This window comes from Rhinoraja longicauda, chromosome 13 (genome assembly GCF_053455715.1).
Source record: "Rhinoraja longicauda isolate Sanriku21f chromosome 13, sRhiLon1.1, whole genome shotgun sequence".
NCBI classification, from domain to species: domain Eukaryota; kingdom Metazoa; phylum Chordata; class Chondrichthyes; order Rajiformes; family Arhynchobatidae; genus Rhinoraja; species Rhinoraja longicauda.
Window position 1 is genome coordinate 26,599,824 of NC_135965.1, and position 19,363 is coordinate 26,619,186.

General features: G+C 42.8%; 1 protein-coding gene across 1 annotated transcript in view; it reads left to right on the forward strand.

Moving 5' to 3' along the window:
• The window catches only part of thap4 (THAP domain containing 4), a 33,423-nt gene that overhangs the window by 10,101 nt on the left and 3,959 nt on the right, over window positions 1-19,363 (forward strand). Inside the window, exons 3-4 of the mRNA XM_078409933.1 lie at window positions 271-380; window positions 7,641-7,744. Coding sequence (XP_078266059.1) covers window positions 271-380; window positions 7,641-7,744 — 214 coding nt within the window. The remainder of the gene's footprint in view (window positions 1-270; window positions 381-7,640; window positions 7,745-19,363) is intronic.

Here is a 19,363-nt window from a genome sequence, read left to right on the forward strand (position 1 = left end):
GATTTTGATTCTATAAATAATAAGCAATCAAACTATTCCTTTTGAAATGGGAATAAAGTGTGAGCTCATTGCTGATATGTCAACTGGCACTATCTGTTAAAGGTATGAAAATTGAGGTCTCATTGTAAATATGAATTATTTTTAAACATGAACATCACTGCTTGGGAAGCGTCTGAGAAGTTTCATTCAGCTTGAGAACCGGTACTCAATAGTGACAATCTTCGATCTTTTGTAATACATTCAAATTTAATTTCCTCACTTATTTCACAGATGTAATGGTTTTACTCCTGAAACCAGGAAGCCAATGCATAGGGAGTGTGGCTTTTTCAGAATCAAGCCTGGCACCAATAAAGTGGCGTTCATCTGTGCCCAAAACACAGGTAGAGTACCACCTGCACTGTATGCTCTAAATATGGTCTGCACTTGGGAATGAAACGTCACCTCCAAACCAAACTTTAGCTGTTGTGGGGGATGGGCATTAACATTTTATCTTTATCGTGTAATTACTATTTCGTACTTTTGAGTGAGCCAGTAGTTTGGTATGTATGGAAGTCTATTGACGTATGCAAACCAAACTAAAAAAAAAACGTTATATTTCAGTGCCAATTCCCTCCTCAGAATGATACTCCAGAATAAGTTGCTAGATGCCTTTGGTAGTGGTTACCGAAGTTATTATCACATTGAAATAGAACTGGAACAGTCAAAATAAGTAATAGCCAGTTATGAACCATTGTACAGTTACAATTTGGGCAGATGAATAAGTTTATTGGCCAAGTATGCATATACAAGGAATGTGCCTTGGTGCTCCTCTCACAAATGACAACACAATACATAGATAGCAAAGGTGTAGAGGGAAATGAGACTGGCTTGAGTACACAACATGGTTGGCATGGATGAGTTGGGCCAAAGGGCCTGTTTCTATGCTGTATAACGTGATGGCTCTGTGATTCTGTTCTCGAAGACACTTTAGCGGTGTCAGCTTGTTTGAATCTCAACTGTTCCAAAAAGACAGCCAGGAGATGTCTCTGATTAGGGAAAGTTTGAGTGACCATGGGGATAAATTGTAAACCAGGTTATCTGGTCAATCAACAAATGGAAGCAATTGAAGAGTCAGAATAGACAATAGACAATAGGTGCAGGAGTAGGCCATTCAGCCCTTCGAGCCAGCACCGCCATTCAATGCGATCATGGCTGATCACTCTCAATCAGTAACCCGTTCCTGCCTTCTCCCCATACCCCCTCACTCCGCTATCATTAAGAGCTCTATCCAGCTCTCTCTTGAAAGCATCCAACGAACTGGCCTCCACTGCCTTCTGAGGCAGAGAATTCCACACCTTCACCACTCTCTGACTGAAAAAGTTCTTCCTCATCTCCGTTCTAAATGGCCTACCCCTTATTCTTAAACTGTGGCCCCTTGTTCTGGACTCCCCCAACATTGGGAACATGTTTCCTGCCTCTAATGTGTCCAATCCCCTAATTATCTTATATGTTTCAATAAGATCCCCCCTCATCCTTCTAAATTCCAGTGTATACAAGCCTAATTGCTCCAGCCTTTCAACATACGACAGTCCCGCCATTCCGGGAATTAACCTAGTGAACCTATGCTGCACGCCCTCAATAGCAAGAATATCCTTCCTCAAATTTGGAGATCAAAACTGCACACAGTACTCCAGGTGCGGTCTCATCAGGGCCCGGTACAACTGTAGAAGGACCTCTTTGCTCCTATACTCGACTCCTCTTGTTATGAAGGCCAACATTCCATTGGCTTTCTTCACTGCCTGCTTTACCTGCATGCTTCCTTTCAGTGACTGATGCACTAGGACACCCAGATCTCGTTGAACATCCCCTCTTCCTAACTTGACACCATTCAGATAATAATCTGCCTTTCTATTCTTACTTCCAAAGTGAATAACCTCACACTTATCTACATTAAACTGCATCTGCCATGTATCCGCCCACTCACACAACCTGTCCAAGTCACCCTGCAGCCTTATTGCATCTTCCTCACAATTCACACTACCCCCCAGCTTAGTATCATCTGCAAATTTGCTAATGGTACTTTTAATCCCTTCATCTAAGTCATTAATGTATATCGTAAATAGCTGGGGTCCCAGCACCGAACATTGCGGTACCCCACTGGTCACTGCCTGCCATTCCGAAAGGGACCCATTTATCCCCACTCTTTGCTTTCTGTCTGTCAACCAATTTTCTATCCATGTCAGTACCCTACCCCCAATACCATGTGCCCTAATTTTGCCCACTAATCTCCTATGTGGGACCTTGTCGAAGGCTTTCTGAAAGTCGAGGTACACCACATCCACTGACTCTCCCCTGTCAATTTTCCTAGTTACATCCTCAAAAAATTCCAGTAGATTTGTCAAACATGATTTCCCCTTCGTAAATCCATGCTGACTCGGAACGATCCTGTTACTGCTATCCAAATGCTCAGCAATTTCGTCTTTTATAATTGACTCCAGCATCTTCCCTACCACTGATGTCAGACTAACTGGTCTATAATTACCCGTTTTCTCTCTCCCTCCTTTCTTAAAAAGTGGGATAACATTTGCTATCCTCCAATCCACAGGAACTGATCCTGAATCTATAGAACATTGAAAAATTATCTCCAATGCTTCCACTATTTCTACAGCCACCTCCTTAAGTACCCTGGGATGCAGACCATCAGGCCCTGGGGATTTATCAGCCTTCAGTCCCATCAGTCTACCCAAAACCATTCCCTGCCTAATGTGGATTTCCTTCAGTTCCTCCATCACCCTAGGTTCTCCGGCCCCTAGAACATTTGGGAGATTGTGTGTATCTTCCTCAGTGAAGACAGATCCAAAGTAACGGTTTAACTCGTCTGCCATTTCTTTGTTCCCCATAATAAATTCCCCTGCTTCTGTCTTCAAGGGACCCACATTTGCCTTGACTATTTTTTTCCTCTTCACGTACCTAAAAAAACTTTTGCTATCCTCCTTTATATTATTGACTAGTTTACCCTCGTACCTCATCTTTTCTCCCCGTATTGCCTTTTTAGTTAACTTTTGTTGCTCTTTAAAAGAGTCCCAATCCTCTGTCTTCCCACTCTTCTTTGCTATATTATACTTCCTCTCCTTAATTTTTATGCTGTCCTTGACTTCCCTTGTCAGCCACAGGTGTCTCTTAGAGTCTTTCCGCCTCTTTGGGATAAATTGATCCTGCAACCTCTGCATTATTCCCAGGAATACCTGCCATTGCTGTTCTACCGTCTTCCCTGCTAGGGCCTCCTTCCAGTCAATTTTGGCCAGCTCCTGCCTCATGCCTCTGTAATCCCCTTTGCTATACTGTAATACTGACACTTCCGATTTTCCCTTCTGCCTTTCCATTTTCAGAGTAAAACTTATCATGTTGTGATCACTGCCTCCTAATGGCTCTTTTACCTCTAGTCCCCTTATCAGATCAGGATCATTACACAACACTAAATCCAGAATTGCCTTCTCCCTGGTAGGCTCCAGCACAATAGCATAGACCAAGGAATGTAGCATTTGTGAAATGTAGATAGGCCTGTCCATCTCATCAGGCTGGTTGTGTCCTCCACGTGAAGAGAAAAAGAAAGGAAGAAAGGAAATAAAAGCAAAGTAGCACAGAAGGATGATTGATACAGACAGAGGAATCAAGTCACCTGAAGTTGTAGAATTCAATACTCAGGGCAGAATGCTGCAACGTGCCCAGATGTTGACCAGATAACCATGTTTGCAGCTTTTCCCTATGGCCACCCTGATTTTACCCTGTCAAAGACTCCCCCCACCCTGTATCCTAACAAGCTTTTTTTCTACATCCCAGTTCAATAAGGATGTAGTAGCCTGAAACATTCATTCCGTTTCTCTTCCTACCGATGCAGCCTGGACTGCTGAGTATTTCCTGCATTTTCTCTATCGTGGTGAATTAAGAATTATTGAGGTAGAAATTATTGCGGTCTTAAGAATTATTGAGGTAGAAATACATCTGAGATCCTAAATGTGAATATAAAGCAGGTGCACCACCTTGTATTTAGCTTCTGAAATTAACTATTGACAAATTAGCATTGTCCATCAAAGTAGCACCATATGTCGAAAGAACAAATGACTACAGTTTCAAGTTCTAAACCCTTCATTACACCTTCCATCTTGGGCCTGAAGCATTAACTCTGTCTCTTTCACAGATGCTGCTTGACCTGCTGAGTGTTTCTGTTTTCATTTTAGATTTCTAGCATTTTCAGTTTTTTGTTAAGCACTTAGTGTAAATTTCTGAGATTAAATTTCAACTAATTTGTCTCCATTTCCCGAGTCTTCTTATTCATTAATTTTAGTTTCTTACAATTTCCAGTTTCCACCGGAAATTTGAGGAACAGCACCTCATATTTCGCTTGGGCAGCTTGCAGCCCAGCGGTATGAACATTGACTTCTCGAACTTTAGATAGTTCCTCTGTCCCTCTCTTCCCCTTCCCAGTTCTCCCCTCTATCTTCCTGTCTCCACCTATATCCTTCCTTTGTCCCGCCCCCCTGACATCAGTCTGAAGAAGGGTCTCGACCCGAAACGTCACCCATTCCTTCTCTCCTGAGATGCTGCCTGACCTGCTGAGTTACTCCAGCATTTTGTGAATAATTAGTTTCTTACAATGTCTTTGATCTCGTCTTCATTGAAATAGATCAAGTTTTCATTGAAGTAGGTACTTTATTTTCTGCCAGTTTCTTTTCTTACCTCTACACTTCGTCACCTGTTGATACTAAAAGTCAATGCTGGACTAATCCAAGAGTTGTCACAGTTGAACTAGTTGAAATTAAAGAAGCCCCCAAAGTATAACCATTTGGGTTGTCAAACTCGGTGTATGCTCAATGAAAGCATCATAGTTGAGAGGGCTTCCTAATGGTCAAATATTTTCAGGTTAAACTACAGATTCATTTTATTACTCATGATTTTCAAAAACAAAATGAAGGCAGATAAAAATGGAGAACTAGTTTAATCTTTAATGTGTTAATCTATTGCAGAGTCCTGATGCAGGGTTGACTGTGCATTTCTGTCCGCTGATGCTGACTGACCTGCTGAGTTCTTCAAGCAGCTTGGGTTTTTTTGTCCAGATTACAGCATCTGAAGTCTCCTGCCCTTGATCTTTTTCTATTACCATATTACTATTTCTAATGCAATTCCCAGCTATTTTAAGCTAGCTTTCCTTAATTAAAACAAATACAGGGGTATTTTTCTTTAAACTTAAAAAACCCCAGATTTTATAATGAGTAAGATTCACAGATTCAGTGTTCTTTGCTTAGTTGTCTAGCCATTACATCAGAATCTCATGAACAGCATGTGACCACATTTCTGAAATGTTTTGCCGACACCAGTTGCATCTACGAAGAATAATCATATTAATACGGTTTATATCTTAGAATTTTCTGGCAACAAATTCAAAAGTCGAATTTTCCAAATTTTCTTAAAGCCACTGTTAATCCAGCCCTTGATCCATTGTACTAAATCACGGAAACTAGAGAAACAGATTTCAACAAGCACAAAGGTGCAGACACGCCAGCTGCCGCCCTTTGGCACAGAGTTCTGTTTGTTTTGGATTTATACATTGAATTCTCTGGAACTAAATTAAATTGTAAATTGATTTCTGTACATGACTTTGTACTCTGTGTTATTTTTACTGATCAAAACTCCAGGCAGTTCCTTTGACAGTTCTGCTCCACATATAACTTCAGTTTATATAATTTAGTTTCCAATATTTATGGAAACAGAATAAACCTAGCAGCACAGTGTAGGCTCCTTTCTATATTTTTGTTAAATATTGTTTGGCTGGTGTGGTTAACAGGAAGGGTTTTTGAAAGAAGATATGTATCCATACAGAGAAACATTTTGTTCTATGGATAGAGCATTAATAATCTGCGTTTTCTTTTTATCTTGAAATGTCAAAGTGTAACAAATTGAAAGCCAGATTAACCTCTGGGCATTTGTCTTAAAGTAGTTGTTTTTAAACAAAATGTAATCGGCCAACATAAAACAAATTCTTCTTTTAAAGAAATGGTTTACATTATGCATGGATGTACCCTGGCACCTCATGTTAAAGCAAAAGAATGTTCTCATCATCTGCTCTCACAAATTTCTTTCAACTTTCTAGATTCATTAAGTTCCTACTCCTAACGCCTAGAAACCAAACGGCAATTGATCTCTTATTAGCTTTCATGACCCGTTCATGCCAGTTTCTTTTAATCTGTCATCCTTACAAATGTTTTGGGTTGTGGCCAGTGCATTTGGTCTTTTTGTGAATTCCAGCCCAGAAACAATGCAAATGAAATTTCTGCCATTGATGTATTTTCATTCAGATGAGTTGGAGCAATCTCTGTTCTGGTCCTTGCGAGGTATCTGTTCACTGTTGCATTTCAGTTGTTTGAAATTGGCTTCCGTTAGACAATGGAGGTGACTGATATCACACATTTATTTGGAGCAGTACTACAGAAGCAGGTATTCAGGAGTATTAATAAGCACTTGCTATAGGGCTCTAACTCCTGATATGTGGTATACCTAATCATTGCAAGAGAGCTTCCCAATAGACATTAGACAATAGACAATATTTCCCGCTGCAAATTGCCATGAATTAAGGGGGAGTCACACATCTTGGATACAGGCCCTTCTGCACTAACCATCATACATTCATTTACATTAATCCTACACTAATCTGATTTGTTTATTTCCCTCTCTGAATTCCTGCTACCTCCCCCCAGATTCTACCATTCACCCACACTCTGGGAAGAAATTTATAGTGGCTAATTAACTTACCATCCTCCATGATTTTGACACTTGGGAGGAAACCAAAACAGCTGAAGAAAATCAGTCATGAGGAGAACAGGCATTGGAGGTCAGGATTAAATCTGGGGACTCTGGTGCAGCAGTTCCACTAGCTGTGCTGTTTTGCTGTCCTTGAGAAGGTCTAAGCTGGGAAAGGATGTATGTATTTGACCTACCCATACATGTCCTGAGAGGAGCTGATGTACATGTCAGTCTATGAATGAATGTGTATGCAGCAGAGCCTGTGTATGCAGCAGAGCCTGGTCCTGCAGCAGAGAGCAGCAGGCCCTGCATGCAGCAGAGTCAAAAACCAAAATGGTGTGATATTTGGGGTGGGGACTCCACTTCAGACTGATTATAGTAGCAAGAGGGGGAAAAAAACTGGAAGCGATTAAAAAGCAAGACAAATCAGTCTGGCAACAGATGACCTTGGGCAAGGGGGTTCCCTGATAGGTAGAGAAGCGGTGGATTGACTGTTGGTACCTGAAATCCAAGTTGTGTCCAAACTGGGAGGTGTGGAACTGGAGTTGGAAGCCACGAGGCACAAGATGGCAGTGCAGCCAAGTGCGAGGGAAACGCCCCTGGTATGAACAGTCAATTCTCTGTTTATTCCTTGACCTTGCTTAAAACCAATTTATGTAACTGGTGTTAATTTTTTCGGTTGCTGTCTCTCTGAAATATTTTGGGACAGTTTTGCTGCATTAAAGGTGCCGTGTAAATGGAAATGTTAATGCATTAGGATTACATTTCCAAACTTTTTTCATGTAAAAAATGTTAATATCATTTTCAGAAGGTTTTTCTGTGCAGGTTTTTTTTAAACTAACATTTATTTTTTCTGATACAAGGTGTTGTGGAGATTGAAGAAGGCGAAGTGAATGGTCAGGAGCTGACACTGTCCTCGCATTCTGTGGCACGGATGTCCTTTGCAAAGGAACCACATGTCCAACAAGTAAGAACGGACTCCAGAGTTCTGGAGATTATGCTTCTATTGCAACAAGAGATCTTATAAAGCTCTCTTATAAAGATCTTATAAAGCTGTTGTGCTTTTAAAAAAAAGTTGTATTGTGACTGTACAGTTAACAGGATGTTCTCTCTCTGCATTTCCTATTGGAACCAACCCCCCCATTGAAAATGCATTTCAAAGCTTATTAGTTCAGTGACTACCCAGACCTGTGAGATGAGACCTCAGCAAACCGTCTGCCTCTATAGAAGGGGAGAAGGAAATGAATGTCCAAAGGTTCAGCATAAGAAATTACTGAAGATGTTCCAATTCAGATTAGTTTATTGTTGTGTACACCAGTGTGTATTGAAATTTTTCATTCACATGAAGTTCACAGATAAATTCAATACAACAATGAATGCAAAACAGTGGAATGGTGCAAGATTGTTGTGCAAAAAAAACTAAAAAGTACCATGACAGAATAACTGAATGAGTTAGATTTACAAGTAGGTAGCAGAAGCTCTGGGAAGGGCTATGTAATATTGGCAGATTGCAACTAACCAAATGTGCTATGATTAAAATGCCATTGCCAGGTCCCATCCACTTGCAAACAACATGATCTTCTGTGGAAGTTGTGTATCTTAATCTTTCAGTGGTTTATTGCAAAGAGAAAATAATGCTGTCAAACGCACATAGCAAATCAGAGTTCATGCCCAGAAATATTGGCAAAGTGAGAGCTGAAACAGGCAAGAGTAAGTTTACTTAAGATGGACAATGGTAAGGTGCGATGGAAGATGATGACAGTCATGTCTACTCGGGGATATCGGGGAAGGAGGGCTGGTGTATCCATGAGTACATGCAGTGGATGATTCTTAACTGAGGCTATTTCGGTTCTACAACGATGGTGGTAATGTGATTGGAGAAGTTAAGAAGTGGAATCATAAAACAAAGAGCAAGGAATTGAGTGACAATTTATTTAGAACAGTACAGCGCACGAACCAGCCCTCCAGTCTACAATATCCGCGCCAAACATAATGCTAAGTTAAACTAATGCATGTGATGAACATTTCACCACTCCCTGCATATCCACACGTTTATCTAAAAGCTACTTGAATGCCGCTATTGTAACTGCTTCCACCATCATCCGTGGCCGCGCATTCTCGCACCCACCACACTCTTATGTAAAATAAAACTTGCCCTGCCTCTCATACCTTAAACCTATGCCCTCTAATTCTTGACGTTTCCACCCTGGGGGAAAAAGATTCTGACTGTCTACCCTATCGATCACTTCTTGACATGCTCCTGAACAGGCGGTCGGTGGAATGACGTCATCCGCTCTGACTGCTTGGGGTGCACTTGTACCCACGGTCACTGTCGCAGATGTCAGATTGGCCTTCCTGAGAGTAAACCTGTGGAAAGCAACTGCACGACCAGTTGGCAGGGGTATTCACCGAAGTCTTTGGCCTCTCCCTTATGCATTTTGAGGTTCCCACCTGCTTTAAGAAGACCACTTCCATCCGAATCTCAAAGAAAAACACGGTAACATGCTTGATGACTCCATTCCAGTGATTCTCACATTCACCATAATGAAGTATTTTGAGAGTCTGGTCATGGTGCATATTAACTTCAGGTTCCCAGACAACCTTGATCATGTCAATTGGCCCAACATTGCAACAGGTCCACTGCAGATGCCATCTCCCTGGCCCCACACTCATCACTGGAACATCTGGATAACGAGGATACCAACATTTTTTTATTGATGGTCACTCTGCCTTCAATACTGTAAACCCAACCAAACTCGTCTCCAAACTCCTGGAACTAAAACATGGGTCTCCCTTCAGCAACTGGATCCTTAACTTCTTGACCCAAAGACCACAATCAGCGAAGATAGGCGACAAAACATCTTTCGTAGTAGTTCTCAACACCGGTGCCCCGCAAGGATGTGTTCTCAGCCTTCACTATACTCCCTAAAGACTTGCGAATGTGCTGACAAATTCTGCTCTAACTACATTTACAAGTTCGCAGACGTCACCACTGTTGTGGTCTAGATCTCGAACAATGATGAGACAGAGTACAGGAAGGAGATAAAGATCTTAGTAACATGGAATTAAGACTGCAACCTCTTCCTCAATGTCAGCAAGATGAAGGAATTGACTTTAGGAAACAAGGTCGTGTACTTCCCCAATCAGTATCAATGGCGCCAAACCATTGGTTCCCTCCTCTCCTCCTTCCCGACAGGTAGAAGATGCAAAAGCTTGAAACCACATACCGTAGATTCAGGAACAGCATCTTCCTTACTGTTATTTATCAACCATCGAATGGACCTCCCACAAAATAGAGTGTAATCCCGATCCACATCATCGCGGACTTTGCACTCTTTTTTGTTTATTTGTACTATCTCTGTAACTGTAATGCCATAATACTGTAATGCTATGTTCTAATCTCTGGTATTTTTCTCTTTGCACTACCTGTTATAATTGTGTATTGCTTGTTTGTACTTCTGTAGTATGATTTGACTGGATAGCACCCAAACAAAGTTTTTTATTGTGTCTCAGTACATGTGACAGTAAGAAACCAATATCAATTTAAAATATATATATCAGCAGCCTTTGTGGTTGGGGGTAGGGTGTTAGTGCGTTTTTTTTTAAAGGAGGCATGATGTTGGTAAATTTCAGACTGGAGTTGGGTAGTGGCATCTGAGGAGAGGTACCTCCTACTATTAATGCTACTGGCTAGGAAGGCAGATTAGGTCATCTATTTGACAGGAATGTATTTGAAAGAACAGGAGTTGGGTCTTTGGACAAATTCAACTCAAAGACATGAGATGAGAAAGAGAGGAAGGAGCACAGACATTTTTGTAAAATCTGGCTCATGTTGGAGTTAGGGTAAGAAAGGCAAGAGAGAGAGATTTAAGTAAGCGTTAATTGTTATTTTGGCATTTGGTGCTGTTTTGATAAAGAAAAGTAGGACCCTTAATCCAGCCACTTTTGATGAAGAATGGTAAAACGGGTCATATGCTTTTAAGTTAGTCTGTTGAGAAGTGGAAAATAGCAAATTTTATTTGGCACAATTCAGATCAGCCTGGATAGATGGGAGTAAGGCTTTATTTTTGGGAAAAAGAGGTTTAATGGTGAACTCTTGGAACATGGTGAACAAGAGAGATATGGAGTTGTGTCCTTGTGCCAGCATAGGTTGAATGTGCATGCATCAATGTTTAATTTCAGATTGTCCAAAGGAAAAGTAACTGGAATCCACTCATTTACCTAATTCCCACTTTACCTTGTGTTGATGTTCACTCGATAGGGAGGAGTCTGTTTAATGTTCCAAATTACTCAAATTGCAATGTGCATAACTGTGAAGAGTAATTAAAGGTTTCCAAGGTCTTTTATTGTCACGTGTACAAATTAAGGTACAGTGATATGCGAATTACCTTAGAATGGAGGTGCTTTCACCCAAATGCACTTTCTGCCAGGTCAAGTATTGGTTGTTGGAGCTTTCCATTACTCTGCCCCTGCCAATTTGCAGGCTAATTTGATTTCCCCCAAGCAGGACTCTCCAAGATTAAACATATTCCAGAATCCAGAAATTTATCGTAGCATTTGAGACTTGTTGAAGCTGCAACACAGATTTTCACTTTGCCATGCAGCCATGCAATACAATTAAAGCCTGAGAAGTTTAAGGGCAAGTCTAACTAAAGGCTGAAGATGTCTTGCCGCAGCAACAATACAAAATATGCCACATGAGTTGAAGCTCCCATATACTGCACTTGTTTAACTGCTTTGTGTTCATCTCCTTAACTGCTTGCCCATCTCTTCAAAGTCTCTGCACCCTTGCAGCCTCTCGTATCTGGCCTTGGGTGTGAAGAAATATAGCCAATTCCACATCCAGCTACTGATTAAAATCAGTCTTGTCCGACCCCGTTCCTCCTTCAGTGTGATTCAGCAGATTGTGAAAGAATATTGCAGTTCAGAAGTTTGACTTTGAGGCTCTAGGCCAAGAAGTTAAATACTTTAAAAAAACATATTAGGCGGCATCTGTTTCAAAAACGCCCAATATAAGCTCAAGTGACAGTATTTTCTGACAAGGGACATGGTCTTCAGAACTCGAACAATAATTTCGGATAATGCCTGAACCTTTCTCGTGTGTACCCAAACTGGCCATTTCTCATGTAATATTGTAACTTTAACTTTTTCGCTCCACAAATGCTGCCTGACCTGCTAGATCTTTGCAGCCTTTCTTTATTTTTAATTTCTAGCTACTGCAGTGTTTTGTAACTCAGTTCTAATATTGTTTTTGTTTAAATGAATTCTCTGTCATTCATTCAATTCAGACAGATTAATTCCCATTACCAAACCTTCAACACCCTCTCCCCTTTGGCACCACCATCTTTCCCATTGCTGTCTCTCTTGGTCTTCACCTTCTCACAGAGAGGTTCCCATAGTTCTCTCCGCCCCTTCTTCTTCTCTGCAACTTAAAACTTGTTTGTTTTCTGGACTTTCCTAGTTCTAATGAAAGTACTTCGTTCTGAAACATTAACAGGGTTCAGCCTGACCTGAGCATTTCCACAATTTTGGATTTTTTTGCTGTCTACTACAATGCTTTTAAATGAGTCAAAATGCTTTTAATATTTATAATGGTTCAGCATATTTTTCAGTGTTTTAATATTTCAACCTTTTTTAACTTACAGAAATATAAATAGTTTTTTTAAGAAATTAAAGATATATATTTTTTAAATGTTCTGCTTTATCTACTCTCATGCTCTGTCGGAGCTCCAGGAATGGAGCTTCAGCAGTGTGGTTGCTAAGACCTCATCTTTGTGGACTTAGATGAGGAGATTTGGCCTTTGTGTCTCTCCATGGATGGAAGCAATGTGCAGTGAGTCTTGGTGATTGGTGAATTAAACAGCCTTTTGCCCCAGTGACTTTCATTTCTGTTGTCAACCTCGCTGGAGCCCTCAGATGGTTGCACATTCCATCCTCCTCCACTGCTTTTCAAATCACCTTTTATGAGCATTCATCCTGACCCTATGTTTTGGCTTTTCCTGAGCCTGTACCATTTACAATGTGGTACAATATTCCTAATTTTGTCCTACTTCCGCTCTCCATCTACTCTCAGTGCTGTTGTAAGAATTGTGCTTCTGGCACCATTTATTGGTGCACTGTAGGTTGAAAGAATGAAGACCAAAGCCATTCCATTTTTGTCAGAGATTCTGCTTCGATATGTCAAATTTTATCCTCATCAACTGAAGCTGCTATTAAATAACTTCAGTATTTAGATTGACCTTTGGTGCTCCTCCAACCTTTTGCTTGCAACTTTTAACAATGGCCCCCACCCATAAACCAACTACCTTCTCCAAATATACAAAGGCCGACCAAAAATCATCCACCCATCACGCCTTCAAAGTCAATCCAATAATTTTTTCACAATCTCTGAATCAGCAATCCAACCGAACCTCAACCATTCACATTGTGTATTTTTCCTATCCTGATCACACCTTTACTTGAACTCGCTGATTTTTATCACCTCGTCCTTATTTGGAGGCAGTCCAGAGGTTTTACTTATCCGAAAACGATTAGCAGCATTAAGCAGGTTATATATATGCAAACAGTTTTGCAAAACACCGCCGCATTGTGCTCTGGCCTGCCACAAGAGGGCTGGTCAACAAACACTTTTCCTATACTTGCTAAAGCAGTGCAGTAACTCTGGCAGGTCTGGCACTTCCGGGACCTATATGCCATATAGGGAGATGTTCTGGAGTGAAGATACTTTCTGTTAATGCTCGAACACACTTTTAATTCTTGTTTTTAATTGAAGATGTTACACGGTAATGTGATAAACTTTCCATGAATCTGTTGAGTTTAAGGAGAGCATGATAAGCGGACCCCACCCAGTAGGTTTCAGGGGAGCATGGGAAACCGGAGCCCAGTGTGAAAAGGAGAGTGGAGATCAGCACCCCGTGAGCCAGGTGCCAAACATTTGGGATTTTTGAATGATATAAAAGTGTTATTGGAGTCTTCCTGCAGTAAGAAGTGCTTGCAATAACATTCTGGTACGCAAATGGACCTATGGTGTAGAACAAAAATATCTTGGTTGTAAGGAGAAAAAAATCACTAAATCTAGTTTAATGTCCGTTAAAAACAAGTGGAAAATGTTAATTTAAAGTTTCCTCTTGTATCACTGTTGTGTGGTGGCTGTTTCTCTGCAGAGCATCCTATCTGTTGTTAATCAGTGGTCTCGGTGTGTCAGTGCAAGCAAGGCAGGTGCTGATCACAATGACAGATAAGGGGCCTAAAACTACATTGTTGTGATTAAATATTCCTGCAGAATAGTTGAGTTTCTTCTGGTATTTCAGCCCTTGAAACAGAGATGAACGGGGAGCGGGTTTGAATTCAGATTTCAATGCAATGGGTCATTGCATTGGACATATCAAATCCCCAGTTAACAATTTGCAGACGATGCCAACATTGTGGGCCGGATATCAAATAATGATGAGACGGAGTACAAGAAGGTGATTGAGAACCTCATGTCCTGGTGTCAAGACAACAACCTTTCCCTCATTGTCAGCAAGAGAAACTGACTAGTGGTGTGCCTCAGGGTTTGGTGCAGGGCCCATTACTGTTTGTCATCTACATCAATGATTTGGATGAGAACATACTGGGCTAGATTAGCAAGTTTGCTGATGATACAAAGGTGGGTGGTTTTGCAGATAGTGAAGATGGTTGTGAAAGATTGCAGCAGGATCTGGATCGATTGGCCAGGTGGGCAGAGGAATGATTAATGGAATTTAATACAGAGAAGTGTGAGGTGTTGCATTTTGGGACGTCTAACAAGGGCAGGACCTACACAGTGAATGGTAGGCCTCTGGGGAGTGTTGTAGAGCAGAGGGATCTAGGAGGGCAGGTGCATGGTTCCTTGAAGGTCGAGTTACAGGTAGATAAGGTGGTCAAAAAGGCTTTTCACACATTGGCCTTCATCAGTCAGAGTATTGAGTATAGAAGTTGGGAGGTCATGTTGCAATTGTATAAGACTTGGTGAAACTGCTTTTAAAATATTGTGTTCAGTTCTGGGCCACATGTGAAAGGAAAGTTATTGTCAAGCTTGAAAGGGTTCAGAGAAGATTTACGACGATGTTGCGAGAACTAAAGAGTGTGAGCTACAGGGAGAGGTTGAGTAGGCTGGGTCTCTATTCCTTGGAGCGCAGGAAGAGGAGGAGAGATCTTATGGAGATGAGAGGAATAGATTGTGTAGATGCACAGTCTCTTGCCCAGAGTAGGGGAATTGAGGACCAGAGGACATAGGTTCAAGGTGAAATGGAAAAGATTTAATAGGAATCTGAGAGGTACCTTTTTCACACAAAGGGTGGTGGGTGTATGGAACAAGCTGCCAGATGAGGTAGTTGAGGCTGGGACTATCCCAAAGTTTAAGAAACAGTTAGACAGGTACATGGATAGGACAAGTTTGAAGGGATATGGACCAAGCGCAGGGAAGTGTGACTAGTGTAGCTGAACATTGTTGTGATTAGAGATACAGCGGGGAAACAGGCCCTTTCGGCCTACCGGGTCCGCGCCGACCAGCGATCCCTGCACATTAACACTATCCTGTACCCACTACGGACAATTTTGACATCTACCAAGCCAATTAACCTACATAGCTGTACGTCTTTGGAGTGTGGGAGGAAACCGAAGATCTCAGAGAAAACCCACGCAGGCCACGGGGAGAACGTACAAACTCCGTACAGACAGCCCCCGTAGTCGGGATCGAACTCGGGTCACCGGCACTGTATTCGCTGTAAGGCAGCAACTCTACCGTTGCACCACATGCTGGGACATGTTGGCCGGTGTGGGAAAGTTGGGCCGAAGGGCCTGTTTCCACACTGTATCACTCTATGACTCTAGAAAGGAGACAGTGATTGACTTCAGGAAGTGAAGCGGTACACATACCCCGGTTTGCATTGACAGCGCTGAAGGGCGGCACGGTAGCGCAGCGGTAGAGTTGCTGCTTTATAGCGAATGCAGCGCCGGAGATTCAGGTTCGATCCTGACTACGGGTGCTGCACTGTAAGGAGTTTGTACGTTCTCCCCGTGACCTGCGTGGGTTTTCTCCGAGATGTTCGGTTTCCTCCCACACTCCAAAGACGTACAGGTATGTAGGTTAATTGGCTGGGTAAATGTAAAAATTGTCCCTAGTGGGTGTAGGATAGTGTTAATGTACGGGGATCGCTGGGCGGCACGGACTTGGTGGGCCGAAAAGGCCTGTTTCCGGCTGTATATATATGATATGATATGATGATATGATAGAGATGGTTGAAAGCTTCAAATTCCTAGGAGTAAATATCACCAACAATTTGTCCCAGACCACCATATTGACGCAATGGCCAAGAAAGCACACCACTTTCTCTGCTTCCTTAGAAGGCTTAGGAAGTTTGACACGTCCCCAACAACTCTCGCCAACTTCTACATTTGCGCCGTAGAAACCATTTTATTGGGATGCATCACAGCATTGTTTGGGAACAGCTCCATTCAAGACTGCAAAAAAATTGCAGAGAATTGTGGACACAGCCCAAACCATCACACAAACCAACCTCCCTTCTATTGACCCAATTTACACCTCAGCCCCAGTCCAGCCACTCCCTCTTCTCCCCTCTCCCATTGGGAAAAAGGTGTAGAATTGTGAAAACGCACAGCTCCAGATTCAGGAACAGTTTCTTCCCAGCTGTTATCAAGCAACTGAACCATTCCATCAACAATTAGAGAGCAGTCCTGAGTTACTATCTACCTCATTGGAGATCCTCGGGCTGTCTTTAATCGGACTTCACGGGACCTTATCTTGCACTAAATGTTATTCATCATGTATCTATCTGTATACTGTGGATGGCTCAATTGTAATCATGTATTGTCTTTTCGCTGACTGGTTAGCAGACAGCAAAAACATTTCACTGTACCTCGGTACAGGTGACAATAAACTCAACTCAACTCAAGTTCTAGTCAACTGATCTTCAGAAAAGGTTTAAGGGTTTGGTCTAATTTGCACTGTTGGTTTCGAGCTGGTACTTGTGAGAGATGACTTGGTACAGGTGGTTTGTGGCCCTGTCCCACTGCAGAGACTTGAGCATCTAATTAGACGTTGCGGTCAGGGCCTGACTGATATCTTGGATGGTTGAAAAAAGATCCTATGTCATTCTTCAGGTGTCTGGCACAAATTGGGATATTTAACTCACGAATAATATGGACAACATGAACTGAAATCTTTCACTCTTCCAATTTTGTCTTCAAAAGCTAAATGCTGCACATGTGTCTGGGATTCTGTGCCCAGATCTCAATGTTTATGTTGGTCAGTGGGCTTGGGCACGTGCTGAAAGACATTACGTTAATGTACAAGAGGTTGCATGTTACAATGCACAGGCAGGAAATACAACATCCTACAAAGAATAACTTGGCTTTGTCTTTCCTGATTTTGAACAGTTTAGCTTTTAGATATGATCACTCAGCAATGTATACTCTCAGAGGACTTTGCAACTGGTCATAACGACAAAGAAAGAAAATCCAACTAAAGGCAATGGGGATTTATTCACAAAATGCTGGAGTAACTCAGCAGGTCAGGCAGCATCTCGGGAGAGAAGGAATGGGTGACGTTTCGGGTCGAGACCCTTCTTCAGACTGATGTCGGGGGTGGGACAAAGGAAGGATATAGGTGGAGACAGGAAGACAGAGGGAGATCTGGGAAGGAGGAGGGGAAGGGAGGGACAGAGGAGCTATCTGAAGTTGGAGAAGTCAACGTTCATACCACCGGGCCGCAAACTGCCCAGGCGAAATATGAGGTGCTGCTCCTCCAATTTCCGGCGGGCCTCACTATGGCACTGGAGGAGGCCCATGACAGAGAGGTCAGACTGGGAATGGGAGGGGGAGTTGAAGTGCTGGGCCACCGGGAGATCAGTGGCGTTAATGCGGACCGAGCGCAGGTGTTCAGCGAAGCGATCGCCGAGCCTGCGCTTGGTTTCGCCGATATAGATGAGTTGACATCTAGAACAGCGGATGCAATAGATGAGGTTGGAGGAGGTGCAGGTGAACCTCTGTCTCACCTGGAAAGAATGTTTGGGTCCTTTGATGGAGTTGAGGGGGGAGGTAAAGGGACAGGTGTTGCATCTCGTGCGGTTGCAAGGGAAAGTGCCCGGGGTTAGGGTGGTTTGGGTAGGAAGGGACGAGTGGACCAGGGAGTTGCGGAGGGAACGGTCTCTGCGGAATGCAGAGAGGGGAGGGGATGGGAAGATATGGCCAGTGGTGGGGTCCTGTTGTAGGTGACGGAAATGTTGGTGGATGATATGTCATCTATATCGGCGAAACCAAGCGCAGGCTCGGCGATCGCTTCGCTGAACACCTGCGCTCGGTCCGCATTAACGCCACTGATCTCCCGGTGGCCCAGCACTTCAACTCCCCCTCCCATTCCCAGTCTGACCTCTCTGTCATGGGCCTCCTCCAGTGCCATAGTGAGGCCCGCCGGAAATTGGAGGAGCAGCACCTCATATTTCGCCTGGGCAGTTTGCGGCCCGGTGGTATGAACGTCGACTTCTCCAACTTCAGATAGCTCCTCTGTCCCTCCCTTCCCCTCCTCCTTCCCAGATCTCCCTCTATCTTCCTGTCTCCACCTATATCCTTCCTTTGTCCCACCCCCGACATCAGTCTGAAGAAGGGTCTCGACCCGAAACGTCACCCATTCCTTCTCTCCCGAGATGCTGCCTGACCTGCTGAGTTACTCCAGCATTTTGTGAATAAATCGATTTGTACCAGCATCTGCAGTTATTTTCTTATACTAAAGGCAATGGGGAGGTTGGAGAGGTGAAGGTGACCAGCTTTTGTCAATACTGGGCTCAGGATCCTAATATCTGTCACCTTTGTGAGATGCAAATGTGAGTGCTCACAATCACGATGCTCGAGACAATCTAGAGAAACAAGTATAGTTTATTTGCAAGTCTGCAGAGTTGGGTGTCTCCCCTGTCGAGACACACCGAGGTCGGGAAAATCCCTTCTTTTTATTCACTTCATTTTACAATTGTTACACCTTTAATTCCTCCCCTTCGGGCTCCTTCCAATCGGAGCACTGAGGTGCACAATCTACCGGCACCGCCCCTGTTGCCTTCCACATCATACAGTAATATTCATTTATTTCATTAGGCAAGCGCAGTACAGAGTAGTTCATGCCCTTCCTCTCCCCTAGTTCTCTGATTATTTTGGCCTTCCTCCCAGTTCTCTGATTATCTTCTAACACTTGTCCTTGGACTGTCACCATTTGTTCTTGCGGTTTTTTTTCTCTAGCCGAGCACGGTCTGGTCAGTTATTTCTCAGGGTCCCTTTTTTTTTTAGTCGAGCATGGTCGAGTCAGCTATTTCTCAGGATCCTTTGTCTAAATCAATTATCCCTTTTTACCCCTCTCTCACACCTTGGTTCTGAACCTTGGAATTTTCCATTAATTCCTGGCATAAGAGTCACCTAATTGCAGCTGGGCTTGTACTAGTTTCATTCATAAGCAGTTGCGTGGAATATATTTCATGTTAATATGTGTGTGTGATAGTACCATGTGCAACACCTATGTAGCTGACTCCACCGTGACCTCTACTCTGACCTCTACCGTGCC